At 43.5% G+C, this 27195-nt stretch overlaps 1 protein-coding gene and 1 long non-coding RNA gene across 5 annotated transcripts in view; one reads left to right on the forward strand and one right to left on the reverse strand.

The window, feature by feature from the left end:
* ARSK (arylsulfatase family member K) overlaps nucleotides 1-27195 on the forward strand; it is a 54194-nt gene extending 26999 nt beyond the window's left edge. For all 3 annotated transcript variants that reach the window (XM_089313030.1, XM_089313029.1, XM_089313031.1), the window contains exons 4-8: nucleotides 9538-9820; nucleotides 13432-13603; nucleotides 17319-17543; nucleotides 23880-24104; nucleotides 26555-27195. In XM_089313030.1, coding sequence (XP_089169156.1) covers nucleotides 9538-9820; nucleotides 13432-13603; nucleotides 17319-17543; nucleotides 23880-24104; nucleotides 26555-26844 — 1195 coding nt within the window. In that variant the 3' untranslated portion in view covers nucleotides 26845-27195. The remainder of the gene's footprint in view (nucleotides 1-9537; nucleotides 9821-13431; nucleotides 13604-17318; nucleotides 17544-23879; nucleotides 24105-26554) is intronic.
* LOC127492856 (uncharacterized) lies at nucleotides 5497-11014 on the reverse strand. 2 transcript variants are annotated; one of them, XR_016220534.1, is made up of 3 exons: nucleotides 10920-11014; nucleotides 9518-9614; nucleotides 5497-5633 (listed from the first exon to the last, which is right to left on the reverse strand). It is a non-coding gene; the product is annotated as an uncharacterized LOC127492856 (long non-coding RNA). The 2 variants fall into 2 exon arrangements; XR_016220533.1 differs by lacking the exon at nucleotides 10920-11014 and adding an exon at nucleotides 10218-10334.

A 27195-nucleotide genomic window follows, 5' to 3' on the forward strand; every position in this document is an offset into this window, starting at 1 on the left:
CATCCATGCCCCTATTCCCATGAGAGCTGACTAAAGTGAAGTGTGTTGAGTGGATTTCTGTGACCGCAGTGCCCTGGGGAATAAGGGCAGCCATCCCATATGACACTCTTCCTGTGTAGCAGGCATGGCCTCAGGCTGGAGAGAAACTATCTCCAGAAGAGCCTTAGGCTTAGCAAAGGTGTATATTCAGAAACCTCCTTTAGCAGGCAGAGGGAAATTTGGCAAATTTATCAGAAGATTAATTGGGATAGCAGTCCTGAAATTAGATTTCTTCACAGCAAAGCCATTAACTACTCACAAGTGTGACAGACATCAACGTGTGCCTTTTTAAAGTCTCCTGAGACTCGAACGAGACACATCCTCAGGCTGGTACTCTGCACCCGGTGACCATACGTGGGGTGGTGCTGTGAAAAGGGGTCTGGGTTAGCAGCCCAGGAATGGGGCCACAGGTCCACGAGTCTCAAGTGGTGGACCTGGGGCTGATTCTGAACTCAGGTCAGCGGTGAAAGACCACAGTACCAGGCACCGGGGGAACTTTATCCTAGTTAGCTGGGGTTAACATGACTAGACTCCCCCTTTCCTCTGTTCCTGGTCTTATCAGTCACATCACTTCTACCCTTAACTTTGACTTGCATGACCCTTTTTGGCTGAAGCTTCGTCTCCATTTTGACCCATCTTCTACCTCATAGCCACATTCTGAGCAACTGTTGGTTTTTCAGTTATTAGATGCAAATGTAAAAAATCAGTATGACAGCCCCCACTCATATTTTAGGCCAGATCCTATCATAGTTGCTAACCAGGTTAAGGACCTAAAGACCAGCTCCTGAGGTCAGGAGCACACACCTGCTCAGTCACAGTGGAAGAGTTAAATCCTACACAGGATGGTCATATAGGCCAGTCCTGCAGCAAGAGTTCTGGCCATGGTGACATCTGCAGAGACTCCTTGGTGAATTCTATTAGTGACAGATATAATGGGAATAGTGTACCTACATTGTCCTTGCAGATCTGAAGGCATTTTGTCTGGATAATATTTTCTGTATAATACTAACAAACAAAATAAAAAAAATGTTATAAAAAATGTTGCTCAAGTTGATACGTCAAAATTACTTCAAAGTGTAAGAAAAATCTCCACCTTGATATAAAAGTAGTGAGTGTGATCTAAACCATCAGTGTTATAGCCATCATTGAACTATATTATCACAGTTGTTTATTTTACAAGGTAGCATTTGGCCCTGTATTTTAAAAAGTGCAACTGTAGGAGCACTCTATGTGTGAGTGGATGCAAGGTGTTAATACCATTGTGGTAGCTGGGCAAGTCACAGCATGCAGCTGCCTGACACAGTACCTTGCACAGGGTATGCGTTTATTAGGTGTTTCTTGAACTGAATTTAAAATGGCTGCCTTTGTTTAAGTTGGCCCAAATTGGAGCATACGTGTATAATTGCTGAGGGCTGTGCCACAGTCACCTAAGAATTCAAAGTTGTAATTATCAGTGCTCCACTATGGTGAATTCCCCAGCAAGCTGGAAAATGGCTGAGCTGGCTCTCACGACCAGAAGTCATTAGATCTCTGAGTATCCAGTCCTACATAGACAAACAAAATCTCTCTAGTAGAAATGTTTGTTATTGGCCGGCGCTGCGGCTCACTAGGCTAATCCTCCAACTAGCGGCGCCGGCACACCGGGTTCTAGTCCCGGTCAGGGCACCGGATTCTGTCCCGGTTGCCCCTCTTCCAGGCCAGCTCTCTGCTGTGGCCAGGGAGTGCAGTGGAGGATGGCCCAAGTCCTTGGGCCCTGCACCCCATGGGAGACCAGGATAAGTACCTGGCTCCTGCCATCGGATCAGCGCGATGCGCCGGCCACAGCGGCCATTGGAGGGTGAACCAACGGCAAAGGAAGACCTTTCTCTCTCTCTCTCTCTCTCTCTCAGTGTCCACTCTGACTGTCAAAAAAAAAAAAAAAAAAGAAATGTTTGTTATTAATAGTACTATTATTATATTATCACTGTAATTATGTGATTTTATTATTACTGTTCAATGGAGAAAAATAATAATTTTAATATTTACAAAGGAATCCATGAATAAAAAAGATTGAGGAGCAGAAGCTACTATGATTCCATCAAAAAAGAAAATAGTTGGAACTAATAATATTATTCAGTGAAAAAACATATTGAACATTTAATTAATGTATATTGAATAGTGATGTTCCAACCTGAATTTTCCAGAGTTGTATGATTCACTCAAATAAAGCAGACTGTTTTTATGAGTGATCATATATATAAAGAAGACAGATGACAGCCTTGCGTGTCTATTTAAAAATAGTGATCTGGTTCCCACAACTTTGAGAGAAGGACATTTAATGAGTATGCATTTCTTTTCTCTCTCACAGTGTATTAAGCAGATGCAGAAATTTGCAAGGCCATTTGTCAGAATTGTCATTTTTCTATTCACAAGACTTATTAGAGACGGGTTAGCTCCTGCAATCTCAACACTAATAGTAAGACAGAAAGAGGAGGAGAGTGAGTGATATCCACAGAACCCTAAAAATCTCCAGTGGCTTACTGCTAATGCACACTGAGAGACTGTAGGTAATGGCTCAAGTTATTGGGTCCCTGCTACCCATGGGTGAAACCCAGATTGAGTTCTGAGCTCCTGACTGCTACCTGGCCCAGCTTCAGCATGTGGGCACTGGGGAGTAACTAGCAGATGGAAGATATCTCTTTTCCTCTCCCTCTCCCACTCCCACTCCCACTCTCTCTCCTTCCTCTTCCCTCCCACTCCCCCTCCCCCTCCTTCCTTTCTCCCTCCCTCCTGTTAAAGTCTGAGACAGTTGATTGTCTTCATTTGAATCTCAGGAAGCTAAAGATTTTGTCTAGGTTTTTACCTCGTGTTGAACGAAAACTGTCATGTCATCATCAATATCAGTATGTGATATTTTTCAGATGTGATTGTTGCTGAGTAAATTAATCTTGGGCTGCCTATGAACTACCAGTATCCAATTTTATAACAGTAGAACTTGGCACACTGGCATATAAACCCACACACCAGTGGCACATACACAAATTTATGCAATAATTAGTTGGTAATATGTTAGCTAGTTTAACTTTCCATTTGTATTAGTGCAGAGTTTTTATTGTTTAAAAGAGCTAATCCAAATGTTGTTTTAATTTTTATTTACTTTCATTTATTTGAAAGGTAGAGACAGAGACAGAGATAAAGAGAGGTCTTCCATCTGCTGGTTTACTCCTCAAATGACCACAATAGCTGGGGGCTGGGCCAGGCCAAAGACAATAACCTGGAATTCAATCCAGGACTCCCATGTGGGGCAAGGACCCATTACTTGAGCCATCACCTGCTGTCTCCCAGAGTGCACATTAACAGCAACTTGGAATAGGAAATGGAGTCAGAGGCTCAAATCCAGGCATTCCAGTATGGGATATGCGTATCCCAGGCAGGGTCTTCACTGCTGTACCAATTGCCCACCCAAAACTGTTGATTGTTGAATACTGTATTTGGTTGGCTACCATCTTGTTTTCTGGAATTTAACCAAGATAGAAGAATTCTCCTACCCATAGGCTACTATGGAAATTCCATCTTGATTATCATGTCTAAATATTGAAGGTTTTTACAGAAAAGAATTCTTAGTGTTATGTAAAGCAGTGCATTTGGAACTTGAGCACACATGCAGGTCACTTGGACATCTTGTTAATGCCCTTTCTGATTCAGTGGGTCTGGGATGGGACCTGAAATTCTACATGTATTATAAGCTGTCAGGTTCTGCTGATGATGCCAGTCCATGAACCACATTTGAAATAGCAGAGACCTCAAGGTCAGACAAGGGGTAACCAATTATGAATGTCTTTATCAGAAATATGCATTATTATTTTGTCCCTTTAAGAAGAGAAGCACGTCATATTTCTATGAAGAGTTGAAGTAGACCTTGGGCCATGTAGGAAGGCCATGACAAAATGATGTAGTGAAGCCTCTCTAAGCCTATAGGAATCAGTCTCCTTGGAGATGGGTATATTCCCATCTGAGCTCCCACCGGAGGATCAATTACAACACAAGTAAAGGGAATTAGAATGAAGAAGGCAAATAATAGCTTACATTATCAGGACAATAATTTCAGGGACTCCCTGAAAGCACACAGGAAACCACACATTTCATGGCAGGCCTACTGCAAGTAACGGGGTACTTTATAATCCATCAAGAAATATCCAAACCACAGGGAAGTTTTGTGTTTTGGTATAAGCTCTTGTTAATTGTCCTGATTAAAACCATATGCTTGATATTCTGGAGAAAACACAAAGCAATGAAATGGAAAGAAATGTGTTCAAAATATCTCCAGTGGTCAGTTAGAAAGCTTACATTCCAAGCAGGTTGTAGCCATTACTCGTGGTGGAAAAAAGACAACACTTAAAATAATGAGACAAGGAAGCAGGGTGGAGCCCATGGTCAAAAGATACTACTTCCAGAAGCAACAGTTTGACCTTATTAAGAGACCATCCTGCTTGTAAAAAGGGAATGGAGGCGCTGGTTAGTAGAATTATAATTTCAAAAGAGTTTTCTTTCTGTTATTGTCATAGATTAGGGGTTGCACATTCAGATCCTCTTTCCTTGTTTTGCTTATTGGTGTTACTGGCTAGAAAGAGCCTTGGGCAGGGAAGGGTCTCTCTCAGGGTTGAGAGTGTAGCTCCTGTGGCTGCCTATTGTCTCTACTGTGACCAACACTTTTGTGCCCAGGAATGTTGGACTGGCCCCAGGAGTGGTGATGGTAGAACAGAGTCAACAGCGACTGGAATTATCAATATTGATTGAATGCCTTTAAAATAGTATATTCATATACCAAATGCATCACTTAACACTTTTGTTCTTCCTCACTCTCCTACTTAAGTTGCAAGGAAGTGAATTGTTAGGTTCTACTTAGGCCCAAAGCCTGAAACTGGGTTATCTGACTGAGTATAACCCTTTTAATTAGCTAGCTTGCTCAAGATTCCCTTTGGCTCAAGCCAGAAAAGAGGGAAAAGTTTTTTAAAAAAAGTGAGAAAGTGAGAGAGACTAGAACTTTTTGCCTTCAGCCATAATCTTGTCCTGACTGCCTTAGCCATGATGAAATAACATGAAGACCAACAGTTACAGGAATCATGCCAAAGATACACATGCCTATGGATAGACAAAAGAGGATACCACCAAGAAAGTAAGAATACAGAAATAAAGCCAAGTTTGAAATCTAGTCTCAATGACAAGACTAGGCCAAAATTAACCATTTTATCTTAATAGAGACTTAGGCTAAAAAAAATCTCAAAACACAGAAAGTATAGAAATACTACTACTACCAATAATAATGACAGGGCATAAACTTATCACCACAAAGCTTAACTGAAATCATATGTATTCTTTGCTGTGGCATAAAAATGCAGCAAGCTGGGTCAGTCCAATCATTTTTAGAAGCTAAAAGAGCTTTCCTCTGATGGTCACACTCACTCATGACAGCACTGAGGGGGTAATGGAGCAAGTCCATGAGCACCATCAGGACAGTAGTCTATTCCTGGTCATCCAAAGACAGGCAACGAGTTAGGTTGTATTCCAAGTCCACTTGTAGGAATTTCTCAGCCATGTTTTCCCACGTAACACTCCTAGGTTGGAAAAAAACACTTGGATTCCTATACACCCCGGATGCATCTCAGAGTCCTGTTCCTTCTGATCCCAGAATCTGGAGCTCTCCTACAAGTACTGCTGTGTTAGAAACCCCTAAAATCACACCTCTACAGTAACTCACAGTCACATAGAGTGCTATTTTAGCAATGACATAAGCAGAAGACTCAAAAATTGATGCCATAGTGATTTAATAGTATGACACATTTTCCAAAACTTTTTAAGGTTTCTCATCCACTGGAATTAATTAGAATCTGCTAATGTGATTCTGTAAAAACTCTAGTTTTTATTTTTATCATATTGAATATCTACTATGAAAAATGATAGTTATTATGGCAGCTGAAATTTCCTTTTTTAATGTTGTTGATTGTCATCTACTTATAGGCAGAGTGGCATAGGGACAGAGACCAGAGACAGATTTTCCATCCTGTGGTTCATTCTCCAAATACTTGCAGTAGCCAGGACTGGGCCAGGATGAAGCCAGGAGCCCAGAAAACCATCTGGGTCCCCTGTGGGTAGCAGAGGCCTGAGAATGTGAGCCCTCATCTGCTGCCTACAGGTTGCCTTAGCAGGACGCTGAACTAGAAGTAGGATAGCCAGGATTCAGACCAGGCACTCTGATTTGGGATTTGACTGTCCCAAGTGGTGGTTTAACCTGCTGCGCCACAATGTCTGCCCCAACTTAAATGACTCTACCTGCCCTCAGACCACAGGTAATAAAAATCTTCTATTTTAGCTCATATAAAGGCCATTAGTTACTTTGTGTGCACTGAAATTTCTGTGGAGTACTCTGTTCTAATATAAGAGGTTTATGAGTTGGGATTTGAAGCTTTAAAACTTTTCTGAATTGATAGGGCACTTCAGATGTACTCACCTCCATGTAAACATAGAAAAACAAGCTCTTTAGAAATGCCTAGGACTGCTTCCTCAACAACTGCACCAGCTACATGTACTTAGAAAATGACTGAGGAAAATCAAGTTGTAAGATAAAGATTTAGAGAAATTGGGGGCCAGTGTTGTGGCGCAGTGAGCTAAGCTGCCACCTGCAATGTCATATCTATACTGGTTTGAATTGTGGCTGTTCCGCTTCTAACCCAGCTCCTGCTAATTCACTTGGGAAAGCAGTGGAAGATGGACCAAGTCCTTGGACCTCTGCCACTGTGGGAGACCTGGGTGGAGCTCCAGGCTCCTGGCTTTAGCCTGGCCCAGCCATGTTGTTGCAGCCATTTGGGGAGTGAACCAGTAGATGGAAGATTTCTCTCTCTCTCTGCCTCTCAAATAAAAATAAATCTTTTAAAAAAATATTTAGAGAAAATGAATTAATCGAATCGTTTAGCTTGTAAATCAGTGCCTTTAGCTTATAATGGATGAGAGATTAGCAGTACTAGCTTAGGTATATCTGATCCTAGTTTAAATTGTTTTGGAATTAAAGGACAATTTTGGTGCAAAAATCTTGACATTATGCATAGTTTTTTCATAACAGTGTTCATGATCTTTTTTATTTTTGTTAATATAAAGAGAACAGATTTTATATATTTGATTGATACACTAATAAAAAGATAACCAGACTTCCTACCTTTCTCCCTCCCTCAATCCTTCTCTTTCCTTCCTTTCTTTTTTCTTTTTTTAAAAATTATTTTATTTATTTGAAAGAGTTACACAGAGAGAGAAGGAAAGGCAGAGAGAGAGAGAGAGAGAGAGAGAGAGAGAGGTCTTCCATCCCAAATGACCGCACAGCCAGAGCTGAACTGATCCGAAGCCAGGAGCTTCTTCCTGGTCTCCCATGTGGGTACAGGGGCCCAAGCATGTGGGCCATCCTCTACTGCGTTCCTAGGCCATAGCAGAGAGCTGGATCGGAAGAGGAGCATCTGGGACTTGAACCGGCACCCATATGGGATGTGGGTGCTGCAGCCTGGGGCTTTAACCTGCTATGCCACAGCACTGGCCCCTTTTTTTCTTTAATTTATACAAGGATATACTTTCAATCCACTATATAATCACAGGCCTAATTAAGAAAAAATATACCTGGAAACATTTGAAATCTGAGGCTTTGGAGGCATAAAGTTTACAAGTCAGGTAGGATCTTAAAACTATAAAGATTTAATAATAAAAGGAAATTGTGGTAGCTTTGGTTAGAAATATTGACTTCTGGGGCTGGCATTGTGGGGTAGCAGGTAAAGCCACTGCCTGTAACGCCAGCATCCCATAAGGGCACTGGTTCATGTCCTGGCTGTTCCACTTCCCATCTAGCTCCCTGCTAACCGTCTGGGAAAAGCAGCAGAAAGTGGTCCAAGTGCCTAGGCCTCTGCTACCCACGTGGGAGATCTGGAAGAAGCTCCTGTCTCCTGCCTTTGGCCTGGCCCAGCACTGGCTGTTGTGGCCATCTGGAGAGTAAACCAGCAGATGGAAGATCTCTGTCTCTCCCTCTCCCTCTGTAACTCTGACTTTAAAATAAATAAATAAGTAGATCTCTTTAAAAAAAAAAAAAGAAGAAGAAAAAAAATGCTGTTTTCTTCTGAGAAGAAGAAAACGAAAATGCCAGAAAATTCAGTGACTAAGGAGAAATGCTAGGAATCTGAAACACTTTCTTTGACTAAATGTCTTGCTGTAAGAAAAAGTGGCCCTTCTAAGCAATCTGCCATAATTTTAAAGAACACATAAATGAATATATTTCTTGTTATTTCTCTCCTGTTTTTTGAATGTGAACTGCTGAATAACTTCCTCATTGAGATTTCATAGTTATTATGAATGTTTACATAATGGAGTCAAAAAATTATTTTTCAATGTTGCTTTTCTTATTAAATATGTGTTTATTTATTTGAAAGGCAGAGTTACAGGAAGAGAGAGGGAGAGACAGAGAGAGGAATTCCATCTGCTCGTTCACTCCTCAAATGGCTACAAAGGCCAGAGCTGGGCCCATCTGAAGTCAGGAACCTCATCTGAGTCTCCCACACAGGTGCAGGGGCCCCAAGGACTTGGGCCATCTTCCACTGCTTTCCCCAGGCCATAGCAGAGAGCTGGATCAGAAGTGGAGCAGCCAGACTCAAACTGGCGCCCATATGGGATGCCGGTGCTGCAGGCAGTGGCTTTTTCTGCTATGCCACAGTGCCGGCCCCCCATGTTGCTTTTTTTTTTTTTTTTTTTTTTTTTTTTTTTTTTTTTTGACAGGCAGAGTGGACAGTGAGAGAGAGAGACAGAGAGAAAGGTCTTCCTTTGCTGTTGGTTCACCCTCCAATGGCACGCCACGGCCGGCACGCTGCGGCCGGCGCACCGCGCTGATCCGATGGCAGGAGCCAGGAGCCAGGTGCTTTTCCTGGTCTCCCATGGGGTGCAGGGCCCAAGCACCTGGGCCATCCTCCACTGCACTCCCTGGCCACAGCAGAGAGCTGGCCTGGAAGAGGGGCAACCGGGACAGAATCCGGTGCCCCAACCGGGACTAGAACCCGGTGTGCCGGCGCCGCTAGGCAGAGGATTAGCCTAGTGAGCCGCGGCGCCGGCCCCCATGTTGCTTTCTTAATGTGTATGCATTGTATGTTGTAAAACTTTTTTTAGGGGAAGGCATCTGACCTGATGGCTAATACTCCACCTAAGCCGCCCACATCCCACATTGGAGTGCCTGGCCTCCAGTCCCGTTTCCACTCCCAATTCCAGCTTCCTGCTAAGGTGCACCCTGGGAGGCCGCAGGTGCTGGCTTAAGTGCTTAGGCCTCTGCCATCCATGTGAGAGACCTGGATTGAGTTCATGGCTCCCGTCTTCAGCCTGGGAGTTGCACACATTTGGGGAGTGGAGCAGTGGGTGGATGGGAGCTCGCTCTCACGCGATCAAATTTTTAAAACACTTTTTTTAATGCCTTAACAATACTCACCTGTCTTTTTACTCCCTCAGTAATCGTGTGGAAGCCTGGACAAGAGATGTTGCTTTCCTACTCCGACAGGAAGGCAGGCCCATGGTTAATCTCCTTCCTGACAAGAATAAAACAAGAGTGATGGAAAAGGACTGGAAGATCACAGACAGGGCCACAGACTGGCTAAGGAAGGAGGCCGTGCACCTCGCAGGGCCCTTCGTTCTTTACGTGGGGTTGAATTTACCACACCCTTACCCTTCCCCGTCCTCAGGAGAAAATTTTGGAGCTTCAACATTCCAAACATCTCATTACTGGCTTAAAAAAGTAAGTTCACATGTGTGCTGCAACATACAAGTCAACATTTCATCTGCAGGTTTCTGGCATTAGCTCATTGTTTCTTTTATTACTGCTTTTAAAGCAAATTTGAAAAGTATCTTTTTTCAAACTTGACCAGTAGCAGGTTTGATAAAAAACTAAAGAGGCAGTTTTACAGAACTAAACTAAAACAAGTGTTAGAACTCATGCATGCTGTGAGCTGACCAAATGTGTGTACGATATGTCTAGAAAAACAGAGACCGAAGCCATTCTCTTAGGGACACAGGCAGTCCTCGTTACGCAGAGTTCAGAATGGTAGAAAAGACTAAGCAAGCGGAAGCTGTACAAAACGATCCTAAGAAGCAGGGGAAGAAATGGCCATTGTTGGGCCGGTGCTGGTGCTCACTTGGTTAATCCTCCATCTGCAGCGCCAGCATCTCACATGGGCGCCGGGTTCTAGTCCTGGCTGCTCCTCTTCCAGTCTGTGGGGAGCAACTGGGAGCAACTCGGACTAGACTAAGTTACTGGAATTAAGACTTATTCTATGCATCTGCTTTCCCACAATATGGCGCTGAGAAGGGAAACAGCTTCTACACAGCTGCCTCCAGTTCAACCAATAAACAGCAGGACCTGCTCCTGATTGGAGGAGGGCAGCGTACTCGGCGTGTGGGTAGCAGAGTTGGGATTGGTGGAAGAGGACTATAAAGGAGGAGAGAGACAACATGCACCAGGAACATCTAAAGGGAACATCTATCTGAAGGAACACCTGTGCAGCCCCCGAGAGAGCCGGCCGGCGGTGTGCCGCTCCCCCGCGGAAGTGGGGAATGTGGCAGGGGGAACTGCCCTTCCACGGAGGTGGAAGGGACGGTAGCCAACCCGGGAAGGACCAGCACCCAACCCGGGAAGGGACAGTAGCCAACCCGGGAAGAACCAGCAGCAAACCCGGGGAGGGCCGAGCAGACGAAAGAACAGCGCAGGGTCCTGTGTCGTTCCTCCACGAAGAGGGGGAGTGACACAGTCCAGCTCTCTGCTGTGGCCCGGGAAGGCAGTGGAGGATGGCCCAAGTGCTTGGGCGCCTTCACCCTCAAGGGAGACCAGGAGGAAGCACCTGGCTCTTGGCTTCAGATCGGCGTAGCTCCAGCCATGGCGGCCATTTTGCAGGTGAACCAACAGAAGGAAGACCTTTCTCTGTGTCTTTCTCTCTCACCTTCTAACTCTGTCAGATAAAGAAAAAAGGCCACTGTTTCAGGAAGTTTTAAAAAGATCTGTCAAAACATTGAAAGCTTCTTTATGGGTTATAAATTAAAATGAAAAATACTAAAAATAATATTTAGTGTACTGTAATGCAAACACTAGAAACATGGGAGACATGGAGAATTAAAGTGTAAGGTTCTTTACAAACAAAACAAAACAACACCTTAACAGTAGTTCTAACACTGGTTGCCTTCTCTAACGTATAACCCAGAACAAGAATGGGCTCTGTGAGTCGGCAGAGCCTAAACTCGGATCACCTTCTGACGTTCTCCCTGTTTCACCTCCGGTGTCGAGATACACGGCCAGGAGTTCCTCGAATGCACACTTTTTAGCAGTGTCACTTCCTCAGGACATCTTTGCCCTTTCTTCGCACCAGCTCTCCTCATTCAGGTCTGCGAGTGCCTTCCACAAGTTCCATCGCTAACGAGTGTCTGTGTATAGTGATGCAGTTCTGAAAAAGTACTTTGAAAATTCTATGTCTCAGTTCCAGCCTGTTATTTCTCTCGTCAGCTATTCCAGGCCAGCTCTTTCTTCCAGGACTTCATTTACCTTTGATCTGAATTTCACCTGCGTTCTTACCATTTTTCACGTCTTCACCGCATGTTCATCTTTGGGTTACCCGTTCCTGTGACGTGCCACGTGGATTTATCAGTGAGAGACAAGGAGGCGGCACAAATGCTCACTTGGCTCTCTGTGCATTTACTGCAAACCAGTCACCGACACACTCTGAAACAACATGACTAGTCACTGAGGAAGACGCACATCTGCTGTTTACATGGTGACTTGTAGGCTGGAGAGCTAGCAGCATATCAGTGTGAAAGTTGTAGTTTATGTAATTATCCACAGTTCATACACCCCGATTACTGAAATTTAAATCCTTTGGTTGGGGGACTGGTGTTATTTAATTAAACTCTGATAGCTGATATTTATGCCTATCAGACCCATGTGAGACAGTGTTGCCTGTGTTAGGCGATGTGTAGTCTTAAATTAGGTCACTCTGGAAACTAATCAGAGGGGCCGGCGCCGTGGTTTACTTGGCTAATTCTCCACCTCTGGCCCCGGCATCCCATATGGGTGCCAGGTTCTTGTCCTGGTTGCTCCTCTTCCAGGCCAGCTCTCTGCTGTGGCCAGGGAGTGCGGTGGAGGATGGCCCAAGTGCTTGCGCCCTGCACCCGCATGGGAGACCAGGAGAAGCACCTGGCTCCTGCCTTCGGATCAGCATAGCTCTGGCTGTAGTGGCCATTTGGGGAGCGAACCAACGGAAGAAAGACCTTTCTCTCTGTCTCTCTCTCTCACTAACTCTATCTGTCAAAAGGAAGGAAGGAAGGAAGGAAGGAAGGAAGGAAGGAAGGAAGGAAGGAAGGAAGGAAACTAATCAGAAACACAATTTAGTGCATCCTGTTGAAAAGGAAATAATGTCAGAATTTTAAATTTCCACATCTTAGAAAGTTCTGGGGGCTCCATCTTCACAAACCTATTTGAGGGCAGGCATTGTGGTGGAGCGGGTAAAGCTGCCGTCTGCAACAACTGTATCCCATACGGGCACCGGTTCAAGTCCTGGCTGTTCCGCTTCTGATCCAGCTCCCTGCTAATAGGCTGGGGAAGCTGCAGAGGATAGCCCAAGTGCTTAGGCCCCTGCACCCATGTGGGAGATCGGAAGATGCTCCTGACTCCTGGTTTTAGCCTGGCCCAACTCCAGCTGTTGCAGCCATTTGGGGAGTGAACCAGTGGATGGAAAATATTCTCTCTCTGTTTCTCTCTCTCTCTCCTCCCCCTCTATGTAACTCTTTTAAATACATAAATCTTTAAAAAAAAAAAACTATTTGAAGTTAGTACTAGCCATAAATGAATTAAGTAACTTCGAACTAGATGGGAGATAGATGGTTGGACTTTTTGAAAGCTTACATGACTAAAATTTATATAAGAATTAAAGATCTAGTCTTAAATGTTGTTACCAGCACTGTAAACATTTATATTTATACACACACATCAAGGCTGTATTTGTGGAACAGATATTTGGCTAAGTGCTTAGAGGTTGGCATTTTTACTGGTGAACTCTTGGGGAAGAGTTCAGGTCTCAGATGGTTGGACCTGAGTCTTGAGTTGGTCACACTCATGTACACCATGTACTCAAGTGCTCCCCTCACTTGAGGAGCAAGGAATACGTTTCCCAGAGACATGAAGCTTGAGCCGGGCTGCAGTGTCATCTGAGATAGCTCCTGTTTCTCGCTGGCCTGCAGATGTTTTCTTTTCTACCCTCTAAGTGAGTGCACGTTGTCTAGTTCCCCACACAGACTTGTTGGGCGGGGGGAGGAATATTACTGATGTACTAGAACCACAAACTAAGCTTGTTCTCCCCTTCTTAGGTGTATCGTGATGCCATCAAAATCCCCAAGTGGTCGCCCCTGGCAGAAATGCACCCTGTGGACTACTATTCTTCCTACACAAAAAACTGCACTGGGAAGTTTACAAAGAAGGAAATTAAGAACATTCGAGCATTTTATTATGCCATGTGTGCCGAGGCAGACGCCATGCTTGGTAGGTGATTTAGTTCGTAGGCAATTACCTGAAGAAAACCTGGAATATTTTTCCAGCAGGCTGTGCTTGTGCTGGCTGGTGACTTACATGAACGCCTTCAGAGATTTCTCACTACAGTCGCCTACATACTTCAGACTTAGAAGTCTAAGAATTCGGACACATACAAAAAGAGTGTAACTGGCATTAGTAGTAGAACACAATGTCTTTTCTATCTTAATGACCCCTAAATTCTCATATTCGTAACTGCTCATATTTGTTCATACATAAGGAAAGGACCACAGAAGGCTATCTACTGCTTGAAACAAAACTCTTTACTGGCCTTAAATAGGGGCCAGTGTTTGGTTGACAGGTAAGACAGCTTAGGTTCTAAGAGAAGAGAGAGGTTGCTAGTAGAATCTTGTCACTTCTTCCAGACTTGTAATAACTACTAATCCATTCTTGCTAGGCCTTTAGAGCAAGGCCTAAGACTGAAATCAGTTTCCCCATGTACTCATATATTCAAGTCCAGAATCATACTGAGTTTTTTGTCCTTGTTCAAGTTTAAGGCCAGCTCAGAGTCAAACCTGTCTCCTTAAGATGGTTGTCATGGGGGTGTTTTGCCTTATCTCTGGCAAAGTCATAGCAGTTCTCAGTTCATATGTGGAGACACCCAGGCTTTTTAAAAATACCAGTGGAGGGGTGTCATGTTTTATGTATTTATTTATTTATTCATTTAAATTTTAGTTTTAAGAGAGACAGACAGGGGCCAATGCTATGGTACAACAGGTTAACACCCTGGCCTGAAGTGCTGGCATCCCATATAGGTGCCTGTTCAAGACCCGGCTGCTCCACTTCTGATTCAGCTCTCTGCTATAGCCTGGGAAGGTAGTACAAGATGGTCCAAGTCCTTGAGCCCCTGCACCTGCCTGGGAGACCCGGAAGAAGCTCCTGGCTCCTGGTTTCAGATCAGCGCAGCTCCAGCTGTTGCGGCCAACTGGGGAGTGAACCAACCGATGGAAGACCTCTCTCTCTCTCTCTCTCTGTCTGCCTCTCCTCTCTCTGTGTAACTCTTTCAAATAAATAAATAAATCTTTTTTTGAAAAAAAAAAAAAAAGAGAGACAGACAAAAGGAGAGAGAACTTTCATCTACTGTTCACTCCCCAAATGCCTGCAACAGCCAGACCTGGGCCAGGCCACAGCCAGGAGTCCAGAAGTTGATCCAGGTGGTCTCCAGGTGGTCCCAATGGCAGAGACCAAAGTACTTGAGCCATCACTAATTACCTCTCAGGTAGCCAGTAGCAAGAAACTGGATCAGAAGCAGAGTAACCAAGACTTGAACCAGGTACCCCAGTAGTGGATGCAGGTTGCCCAAGTGGTTTCTTAACTGCTATGACAAATACCCAGCCCCAAAATACACATTTTTATAATGAAACTTATTTTATTAATCCATGTTATTTAGTTTGCTGCCCTTTGGCATAATGGCATTAGTGAAATATGGGTAGCACCTCTTCTGTCCAGAGTGAATCTCGGCGGTGAACAAGTGGATAGCTGTTTGTTAAAAAGCATTTCTTGGGTAAAAATAGAATAGTACACAGAAGAAAGCTCAGAGGCCAAATAAGTTATTTAAAACAGAGCAACATAATACAAGCTAAAAGCGTCACAAGGATTCCCCAAGTATTCAATCTTAATGCAAATAAAATTAAGTACGTTTCTGTTGTCATAAATCCATACACCTGTTTTCTACGGTAGGGAGCGTTCACTCATCTACACCCTAGGGGTCACTTTTGAAGATTTACAGCCATCCATTCACCCCCATGCACTAACGTGAAATGCTAACTAATGAGCTTCAGGGCTAGTGGGAATACTCCTCAGGCCTCTTCAGAGAAAGATACAGCAGTTCCCTTAAGTTCAAGTCACAAAGTTTATGGAATATTTTCTGTCTTCATTGTAAATAATACATTTATATGACCGACAAATAGGATTACTGTTTGATCATGTGTGTTCAACCAACAATCAGCGCCTCTGGCTGTCAGCCACTAGGCTGGGCACCAGGGACACCATGCCGAATACTGTGAAGAAATTTCACATTTAAGATACTGTAAGCCCTTCCCCTACTTCAAGGCCTTTGGATGTTCTGTTTCCTCTTTCTGGGATGCCCTTCCCTTTGCTTTTTACATGGCTGGCTTATTATTAGCTCAGCTAGTACCCCCTTAAGGCTGTTTTCCTAAACCACCCTCAGTTAGTGTACCAGTCCCATTATTCTGCTTCCTCTATACTTTATTGCGTTTCTCCATTATATTAATTTCTGTTTGCCTGTTTTCTATCTGTTTCCCCCAAAGAACGTGAGCCTCAGGATGGCAGGGACAGTCAGTCTTATTCGGTATTACATCCGAGTTGCCTGCCTTGCATTCATAGTGCCTTGCACACGTAAGCATTCAGTAAATATTTACTGAATGAGTGTAAACACAGGAAGTCACAATATCTTGTTATAATATCTACAGAGATGCCCAAGTTTCAGGGGTCTTGGAGAACAGAGTGATTCAGTCCACTTGGAGGAGCAGGGAATGAGGCTTTACTGGAGAGATGGAGCTTGAGCGGGGTCACAAAGGCAGGATGGGAATTTGCAGAGTGGAGAGTGGAAGAAGCAGCATTCAGTACAGGAAGCAGTGTGTGCAGAGCCAAGGAAGCATAACTAATGCTGTGTGTTCAGGAGATCAAGTCGTTTAGGAGTGCTGGAAGGCAGAGGCCTGGCGGGTGGCTGAGGGTGCCGAGGTTGGAGAGTGCAGAGGCCTCGCATGCCGTACTAAAGAATCAGGCCCTGAGAAGCTGTGAGCAAGCAAGCACAGGCGACACCATGAGATGCACCAGCGTGGTACGAGGACACTGTGGAAGGGAGAGGGGTGGTCACTAGAAGACCAGCTAGGAAGCAGTTCCAGTTGTCCCGTTGACTGTCATGATGGTCTCACATCCAGGAATAATTCCAAAGAGCACTGACTCTGTTCTGCCTGGACCTCAGAATCTGTAGGTTTTTTTGTTTTGTTTTGTTTTGGTTTTGTTTTTTTTTAACAATAAAGACTCTGGTACCCCAGCTGCAAGTAGTGCTAAAACAAAGAGGACTCCTTGGTCTGTACTCTGCTCTACTGGGGTTCTCTTCATTACAATGGGGAGGAAGTTTCAAGATAGTAGCAAACAGCAATGGTCAGAGGAACTTGACTATCCAGTCATTCCCTAGCTAAGGATATGCTAAATCTCACTTGTATACTCTCTCTGTTGCCTCCAGCTCATCTTCAGAGGTGGAATTTCTGTAACCCTTAGTCAACTGCAAGAGCTTGACCTAGTGACTGCTTAGAGTTTGGAAGGAAGAGTAGCAGATAAGAGTTCTGACTGCTCTTATGATCTCGTTTTGTGCAGAAATTGTGGGTCAGTGGTGATACCAGTCTGTATCGTTTGAGACATGTATGGTGTTGATGGTCAGACTTAGGGAGAAGACATCTCCCCAACCCACTGTCTTAAAAACAGAAATCCAACCAGCCATGTTCTCCAGATGAGCCGGAGGTCCTGGGAGTATTATATTTTCCCTTTTCTCACTCCACTGTCAACTGAGGAGCAAGCACATGAGACTAGATAATATTCAGATGTTAAGACAAACTTCTGTAGGGTGCTGTTGTCATAAACTTAATACGACAGAATAAAACATCAGATAATCAGTACCGATTTCTCTGGATTTCTATTGTAGGTGAAATTATTTTGGCCCTTCGCCAGTTAGACCTTCTTCAGAAAACTGTGGTCATATACACATCAGACCACGGGGAACTGGCCATGGAGCACCGACAGTTTTATAAAATGAGCATGTACGAAGCCAGTGCCCATGTGCCGCTTTTGATAATGGGACCAGGAATCAAGGCCAACGTGCAAGTTCCAAACGTGGTTTCCCTTGTGGATATTTACCCTACCCTGCTTGGTAAGTCATGGGTTCTGTCATTGTGTATTTGTAGTGAATGGAGAATGAACAAGCACCTCGGAGGCCCTGCTGACTGATTCCTAACCTTGAGAGACTCATCTGACTGTGAGTCAAGTCCATATTTTGAAAAACAAGGAAACGGCTCCTCGTGCTCCTGTGGCCTTCACTGGCCTTAGTGATGTCCCCTTCAGAAGCTCACGGTCAGGATGTGACTGTGAAGCAAGCCACGAGAGACAGGGTCGTGATTCTCCAGAAATGATTTGTGCGCCATTGGATTCTCTGCCACCACCTTGCTAAAATGTCATTTTAGGGATTATTCCATCTACCCGGAAACGACTAACTTTGTATAGTGTTAGAATCTATTTTCTAAAATCCATAGTTGTACATAGTTTTTTATATATTTTATCTTTCATAAGATTCTTAGTAACAGACTTCCTTTGAGTCACATTTCCCTGCAGAATATATGGATTAGCAGCATTTAGGTCATGTGCTACTTTGACCTGCCCAACAAGAATAAAGGAAGTGAAAGCCAAAAATAAGTGCATCTTCCATTCTACACTGGAAATTAAGTTAACATCTTCAAGGCTTAGCACAATTTAAAATGTGTTTCATAATAAATATTCTTACATTATCACAAGGGGAAAAGCTGCAACTATATGATTTTTTTAGGAGGGAAAAGGCAGTGGAAGAGAACACAAGTGCACAGATCTTTATATAAGACCTAAGATATCCTATAAATGGGCTATTAGCTGGAGGTAAAGTAGAAAGACGCAAGGAAATTTAACAAGAACCTAATATTTAAGCCAGACAATAACATTATCATGGTATTATTTCTTTCAAATTAACCTTTTTGTAAATGATACAATTTAACACCAATAACATTCTTATAAATCTATAAGAAAAAGAGAAATACCCTATTAACAAGTTAACCAAAAGTTACAAACAAGTACTTCACAACAGAAGATATATAAATGAGATATTTTTAAGGATTCAAACTTAGTAGTCATAAAAATATTAAAATAAGAACATCCTATTTTTCTTTCACATAGAGTTTAAAAACATTAATAAGAATTAGAAAATCTTAGGAATTAGAAAATCTTAGAAAAACATTAGGAGTATATACTGCTTCTGGGAGTATAAACTGATAGAGATTTTTCTGGAGGCAAATGTGGCATGTTCCAAATTTCTTAGAAATATGCTTATCTTTTAACCTAGAAATTCTAATTTTATGAAATAACCTATAGATACACATAAATATTACTTCTACAGATAGTTGTTATAAAATTAAGAAAAAAATAAAAGCAACATAAATGTCCAATAGTAATGGGTTGAGTAAAAAATCAATTTATTTTTTAAAAATGAAGTAATACCTGAAAGCAGCCCCTATGTATTATTGAAAGGAAAACATAAGCTTTGAAATTATATTTTGGTTTGTCTTGTTTGTGTGTTGAGATAGCGTATCCATCTAACTTACTTTCCAAATCAGAACATTTTGAGAGCAAAAGAGCGCTATTAATCAATTGTTATACCAGGACTGATATTCATAAGTGAAACTGTTGCCTTAACAGCCCTAACCAACAAAGTGAAGATAATTCTGATGGTCTATATTGTTTAATCTGCTATTTCATTTATCCTTTTTAGATGAAATTCCTCAGTTCTGGGAGAGCTTACAGCTACTTTAGTAGTGATTAACTCTTTTTTTAAAAAGATTTTATTTATTTATTTGACAGGTAGAGTTACAGGCAGTGAGACAGAGAGACAGATAGAAAGAACTTCCTTCTGTTGGTTCACCCCCTAAATGGCTGCCACAGCTGGAGCTGCGCTGATCCGAAGCCGGAAGCCAGGTGCTTCTTCCTGGTCTCCCATGCGGGTACAGGGGCCCAAGGACTTGGGCTAACCTCCACTGCTTTCCCAGGCCATAGCAGAGAGCTGGATTGGAAGAGGAGCAACCAGGACTAGAACTGGCGCCCATATGGGATGCCGGCGCCGAAGGCAGATGATTAACCTAGTGCGCCATGGCGCCGGCCCCATGATTAACTCTTAAGATTACACCTGTGGAACCTCTGCTTAAGAGCTAAACATATACATATTGTGATAAAGTGCAAATGTCTACTGAAGACTTCTAACTTTGTGACTCACAGTACTGGTTAACTCTAAAATTAGACCTGTGGGACACTGTTCTATTTCACCTCTGCTTGATAAACTTACACGTAGTTTGATAAAGTATCCACAAAGAACGCCTTATTTTGTGATTCTTCTAACCGATTAGAAATCTAAAATAGATGTAAACTGTCATCTATTTGTAGAATTCTAAAAGCCTTTTCTTTATTAGCTTACCTGTCGCTGTATTATTTTGCATAATCTGAGATTAAACCTCTCAAATCAAAGCCTCAAGCCAGGCTTCCTCTCCCTTCCGTTCTATGAGTCTCAAAAATATTGCATGAAAGATAGTGATTCAAAAAATCTTTAGGGGTCAGCACCATGGCTCACTTGGTTAATCCTCCGCCTGCGGTGCCGGCATCCAATACAGGCACCTGGTTCTAGTCCCAGTTGCCCTTCTTCCAGTCCAGCTCTCTGCTATGGCCTAGGAGGGCAGTGGAGGATGGCCCAAGTGCTTGGGCTCCGCACGGGAGACCAAGAAGAAGCACCTGGCTCCTGGCTTCAGATCAGTGCAGCACCGGCCATAGCAGCCATTTGGGGAGTGAATCAACGGAAGGAAGACCTTTCTCTCTCTGTCTCTCTCTCTCACTGTCTGTAACTATGTCAAATAAATTTTTTAAAAAATTCTTTATTGGATTGGAAAACCAATTGGGATTCCTGCTTTAAAAAACCTACCTTACCCTCAATAGTGTGTTGAAATTTAAGATGCTGTAATGTTTTTATTTAAAAGTATGAATTTACAAATAATTTTTAAGAATGCATTTTCCCTATGAAATATTTAATGAGACAGAAGAGTATTCTTAGTTTGTGTATATTTGTGGGTCTTTTATGATGTACTATTACATTACCATTTACTAGTGCTGCCAGAAATGTGCCATTTTATGAATAAGAATTCTTTATAGTACTAAAAATTGATATCATTATTTCAGAGATTATTCTTTAAAAATTACTTCCTCCATTTTCCTCTCAAAAACCTAGTATCAGCAACCTTTAGCTCAGTGAGAAATAAAGTTAATCTATTTTAGAATTAAAATTGATTTAATTTTCATTTATAAACTTATATGAAAAAAAAATTTTTTTTTTGACAGGCAGAGTGGACAGTGAGAGAGAGAGACAGAGAGAAAGGTCTTCCTTTGCCGTTGGTTCACCCTCTAATGGCCGCCGCAGCCGGCGCACTGCGGCCGGTGCACCGCGCTGATCCGAAGGCAGGAGCCAGGTGCTTCTCCTGGTCTCCCATGGGGTGCAGGGCCCAAGCACTTGGGCCATCCTACACTGCACTCCCAGGCCACAGCAGAGAGCTGGCCTGGAAGAGGGGCAACCGGGACAGAATCCGGTGCCCCGACCGGGACTAGAACCCGGTGTGCCGGCGCCGCAGGCGGAGGATTAGCCTAGTGAGCTGTGGCGCCGGCCACTTATATGAAAATTTTTTAAAAGTTGATCTTTTCGTAGAACACCTGCCTTCCTCCCATTTAGAAGTTCAGATTTTATTTTGAATTATGGGATTGTAATTATATAAAAAGGCAGTTACATTTAAAGAATTCTTAATTTTTGGTGATTCAAATTGTAAAACCCTTCTTTCAGGATCTTACTTGAAGAATGGGATGGGCAGGCATTTTGCACAGACTTTGTACCTGGTTGTAATTGGCTGAGAAATACTGTGGAATTGCATGACTACAGCAAAGCAAGAATTACGGTGTAATACAGAGAGCCCACCCCACGCCACCACCAGTCATTACCAATTGTGTGACCCTGGGCAGGTTATCTGACATCTCTGCTCTTTCATTTTCTCATTAAAAAAAATAAAAAAAATATTTTATAGCTCTCGATAAAGCTTGGGACATGCTAAACACTTAAATGTTAGATACGATTATATTAACATCTTTCATTCTTCTTAGGTAAGCTCTAAAAAACGTGTACTGTTGCCGTGTATCTGCAGCAGCGCCCGTGTGCTGAATGAATAAAAAAGAGAAAACGCACACGGACTCTTAGCTTACCACTGACTTCTCCTGGAAAGACAGCAGCAAAGTTGTGTGGTCTTCCAGGCATCTCTAGGAAAGAAAGAGTAAGAACAGCTTAGGTGCTGAAGGTTATTAACACACCGACTACAAGAACTTCCACAGACCGGAGTCCGTGTCAGTGCATCGCCAAGTCCCGCCTTGCTCAAAGGCATCCCCTCTCCCCTCCCTGTGCCTGTGGAGCCCCCCTCCCCAGCCTCGCCCCCACCGCCCGCCTCCCCTTCCTGCAAGCAGTCTCCCCCGCAGCTCTCCCCCTGTTCTGAAATACCTCTCTCTCCTTTCTTTATGACTCAATGAAGTCCCTAGCGATGGCTGCTCACACAGTACTAGCACTTGTAATATGCCTTTTCCACAGGAGATGGAAGATAAAGTTGTTATCTGTAAAACCAGTACCTGCGGAAGATTTATAGAGGTCTAATTCCTTTTTCCCTTTTAACCTGTTTGTTCCCTTAGTTAATCTAATGTATCTTTGTTTTTCAATTTGGTTTCATTTCTAACATTTCAGATAGAATACTTTCTGTTTTTCTTCAGAAATATTTAAATATACATAAAAATATGGAACATTCACCTCAAAAAAGGGGTGGAGAAGATGCTGCAGACTCATTTTAAAACTATCCTGAAGGCTGGCGCCACGGCTCACTAGGCTAATCCTCTGCCTAGCGGCGCCGGCACACCGGGTTCTAGTCCCGGTTGGGGCGCCGGATTCTGTCCCGGTTGCCCCTCTTCCAGGCCGGCTCTCTGCTGTAGCCCGGGAGTGCAGTGGAGGATGGCCCAAGTCCTTGGGCCCTGCACCCCATGGGAGACCAGGAGAAGCACCTGGCTCCCGGCTTTGGATCAGCACGGTGCACCGGCTGCAGCGGTCATTGGAGGGTGAACCAACGGTAAAGGAAGACCTTTCTCTCTGTCTCTCTCTCTCTCACTGTCCACTCTGTCAAAAAAGAAAAGAAAAGAAAAGAAAGCTATCCTGAATACCCAGCCATAATTAAAAAGAAAATTTGAGTGCCAAACAAATACTTTCTTTAAGATTTATTTATTTATTTATTTGAAAGGTGGAGCTACAAAGAGGCAGAGAGAGAAACAGAGAGAGAGAGAGAGAGAGAGAGAGAGAGTGAGTTCTTCCATCCACTGGTTCACTCCCCTAGATGGCCGCAATGGCTGAAGCTGAGCTGATCTCAAGCCAGGATCCAGAAGCTTCTTCTGGGTCTCCCATGTGGGTTCAGGAGCCCAAGGACTTGGGCCATCTTCCCCTGCTTTCCCAGGCCACAGCAGAGAGCTGGATCAGAAGAGAAGCAGTCGGGACTCGAACCGGCGCCATATGGGAAGCCAGCACTGCAGGAAGTGGCTTTACCTGCTACACCACAGTGCCGGCCCCACAAATACTTTTAAAGTCCTTAAAAAGTATGACGTGTTTTTAAGTTAGCCATTCCTCATTTGTCTGCCTACATTTTATAATATACCAATAAATTATTACGTAAAATTAGCATATAAAAATAAATTACTTTTCCCTAGATCAGTAGAATCCAAGATTCCTAAAGTACGTTTTATAAAATATTAATCCCCCAAGATGCTACTTAGAAATGAAAAAACATTCTGTCATCAAATAAGTTTAGAAAACCTGGTATACTACAGGCTATTCTTGAAGTTTATACTACACGGCGACAATAAACCTACATCTACAACCACTTATCTTCAATTTTGATTAGCCATTGTTTTGCACGTGTACATGACTACTGAACTCCTTTCTCATATAGGTCTTGTTAATATCCCATGGAACAAACATGGAGAAACAACTGTGATTATTTGAACATTCAGGGAAAAAGAACCTTCATTAACTAATATTGGATGAAGGTTCCTGTGGGCCAGGCAGTGTTCTCAGAATTTTACTTTGCTATCTTATTCAAATCTAAAGTGAACCTGTGAGATCAAAGAACTATTATCAACCCTCTTCTACAAGTGAAGCTCAGAGAAGTTAATACATTGACCAAGGTGACGTGGCTCATGGACAAAGCATTTGAATGTAGGCAGTGTATTTCCGAAGTCCACATACAAGCTCTAGTCGCAGCACCCTTCCTCTTAGAGAGAAGTGTAAATAATGTCATTTATCACTGTCCAAGTGACAGAAGAATGAGTTTTGAAAAAGTACGTTATTTGTGTTGCACAGATATTGCCGGGATCCCTCTGCCTCAGAATCTGAGTGGATACTCTCTGTTGCCACTATCATCGGAAACACTTAGGAATAAAAATGAACTCAAAACCCTGCATCCGCCCTGGATTCTGAGTGAGTTCCATGGGTGTAACGTGAACGCCTCCACCTACATGCTTCGAACTAAGCGGTGGAAGTACATCGCCTACGCAGACGGTGCTTCGGTGTTGCCTCAGCTCTTTGGTAAATGTGTTGATCTGCTTTTCCATGTAGAATTTTGTGTGATGAGCTAACTGACATGGTGTTACGCAAGGAGTTTGGTTCTAGTTGTTAATATCTGCTGCTTTTCATGCCGGAACAGTCTACGAAAGACTGCCCACGTGAGGAGCAGCTTCCTTGCCAATGATCGTGTGAATTTTAAAGAGAGTGTACTAAGGCTTTTGATTTCGGTCTCATGGTTGCAACCAGTTTTCTCTGATCAGAATCTGTTCATGTTCAGGTTATCTTTTCCAGTCAGCTGTCAACACCTTCTCATTGTACCTAGGTTTCACCTGTCAGGAAAGATTAATGACTCTTATGGTACCTGATGATTTACATGCATTATTTAGCCCCCCTAGATAGTAGCATTACCTTCATTTTACAGAGGAGATGAGCAGCCAGAGAAATCCAGATACCTGTAAAAGATTTAACAGCTAAGAAGCAGCAGAACTCAGATTTTCACGCAGGGCTGACTACATCCCAGTTCCTTCTACCCTAGGGAAATGCCTGTTAGCTTCTGAATTAATTTCTAAACTGCATATGAGATTTAGGGTTTTTCTTACTGTTTGTCCCCATTTTGTACATAAGATACAAGTATGTGCTAAAGCCATTATTCATGTTCATTTCTTCCTGTTTGCTTCCCAGTTACAAATGTCAAAGTTATGAACTCAGAATAATGCTTTAGGGACCAAATTGACTAACCCCACCCCACCACCATTCCACCCCCCCCCACACACACACCCCTCTAAAAACAGGACTCTGGGCTGCAAAAACAAGTCCGTACATTCTCATCCTGATGGGTAGGGGGCATCTGTTGGTTGCATATTGGCCACTGTTAAATGAAACGGGAGCCATTGAGTGTACCGAGCCTCTGTACACTGCACCCAGCAGTCCAGCCTAAAGCAGAATGGACTCACTTGTACTAGATGCTGCGTGAGTAAACTAAACCTTCAAACAGGCCCATTTCCCAAAGGTCAGGATGTTGACGATGACTAATCAGAAGGGGCCCAGTATGCCTGAGCTGGAATGCTCTGGAAGCCCCTCTGTTTTAACCCAATCGGGAAAGTGACTTTGCAACCAGTCCACCTTGCATGGTCTTTCTCAGCCTTTTTCTGCCATGAAGCCCACCTGCACTGCTCAGCTCACTGGAGCCCTTTACTAAATCTTTACATGAGATGCTACTCACTGCGTGACCCACTAAATAACCCATTTGGGCTTCCAATTGAATGTGTTGAAATTTTGTTTTCTGACATGCTGTTCTGCTGTTACCCTCGAAGGATCCATAGTGGAGCCGCCCTTTCCTGCCACCTACGGGCCATCCGCTGACATCCTTTGCTTCGTTTGCCTTCAGCGGTCTGCTGGCACTCCAGTGGGCCCCCCACAGACATGTTCCTGTAGGATCTGCAGCTCATTCTCACAACAGCTGTGACCTGCTGCTCTTCCCAGTTAGATCGCCATCCCAGGCGCATCCTGTCTTCCCACACCACATGTAAAAAGCTTGGCTGTGAATTTGAAATATTTTCCTCCTGTTCGTGATTGAAAAGTTTCCATTTCCAAGGCTGTGTGCTCGAATGAATGGTAATACTGAAGTAACGTTCAAACATCCAAGCAGAAGATGTTAATATACAAAGAAAACCGGGACCCTGTGAAGTTGCCAGAACATGACTTGTCTGTATATGGAATTCTTCCAGCTGGAGCGTTTAGGGCTATGGAAATAGGACAGTACAGGCACTACTATTTGGCAAGGCATCAAAAACAGGTAGACTTAGCTGCAAACCAGCTACTAATGATGAGGTTTGATTGTCTCTAACATCTAAGAATGGATTAAAAAAGCAAGATAGCAGGATGACAGTAGGAAAGTGATTCAGGCATACATTTCGGGGCTGTTTTACTTTTGATGTTACTGTATTATTTTACTATACATACTATTTATACATATATTAAGTTTTGTTATTATTTTATTTTATAATACATCCTGTTCTTCATTTTACTGTAAGAAGAAGGAAGAATAAAAAGAATATCTGGGGTGGGTGTTGCAGTGTGTAAGCTGCTGCCTGGGATGCTCACAGGCCATACTGGAGTACCCAGTCAGTCCAGCGACTCTGCTTCCAGTCCAGCTGCCCCTATGCACCTGAAGAGGCACTGGATGATGGCCCAAGTATTGGGGTCCCTGCCACTCATGTGGGAGACCTGGATGGAGTTCCAGGTCCCTGGCTACATCCTGGCCCAGCCCTGGCTATTGTGGCCATTTGAGGCGTGAACTAGCACATGAAGATCTCTCTCTCTCTCTCTCTCCTCCCCCCCCGCATCTCTCTGTGTCACTGCACCTTTCAAACAACAATATAAGTAAATGTTTTTTAAAGATCTAGTGAAATGCTAAAAACCATTTTTTAGCAGGTAACTATTTGACAAATGTTTGATTTTTTTTCTTTCAGATCTCTCCTCGGATCCAGATGAGCTAACAAACATTGCTACAAAATTCCCAGAAATCACTTCTTCTTTGGATCAGAAGCTTCGTTCCATTGTAAACTACCCTGAAGTTTCTGCTTCTGTCCACCGGTACAATAAAGCGCAGTTTATCCAGTGGAAGCAGAGCGTGGGACAGAATTATTCAAATGTCATTGCAAACCTTAGGTGGCATCAGGACTGGCTGAAAGAACCGAGAAAGTATGAAAGTGCAGTCGATCAGTGGCTTAAAACCCACAAGAATCCAGAAACAACTTAACCAAAAACAAGAAAATGATGTTCTAGGGTCCGGCGCTGTGGTGCAGTGGGTTAACGCCCTGGCCTGAAGCTCCAGCATCCCATATGGGCACCGGTTCGAGTCCCGGCTGCTCCTCTTCTGATCCAGTTCTCTGCTGTGGCCTGGGGTAGCAGTGGAGGATGGCCCGAATCCTTGGGCCCCTGCAACCGTGTGGGAGACCTGGAGGAGGCTCCTGGCTCCTGGCTTCAGATCGGCACAGCTCCGGCCGTTGCAGCCATCTGGGGAGTGAACCAGCAGATGGAAGACCTCTCTTTCTGTCTCCACCTCTCTCTGTAACTCTTTAAAATAAATAAAATAAATCTTTTAAAAAAA

This window comes from Oryctolagus cuniculus, chromosome 14 (genome assembly GCF_051225735.1).
Source record: "Oryctolagus cuniculus isolate XC-2025 breed Fujian yellow rabbit chromosome 14, ASM5122573v1, whole genome shotgun sequence".
Taxonomy (NCBI): domain Eukaryota; kingdom Metazoa; phylum Chordata; class Mammalia; order Lagomorpha; family Leporidae; genus Oryctolagus; species Oryctolagus cuniculus.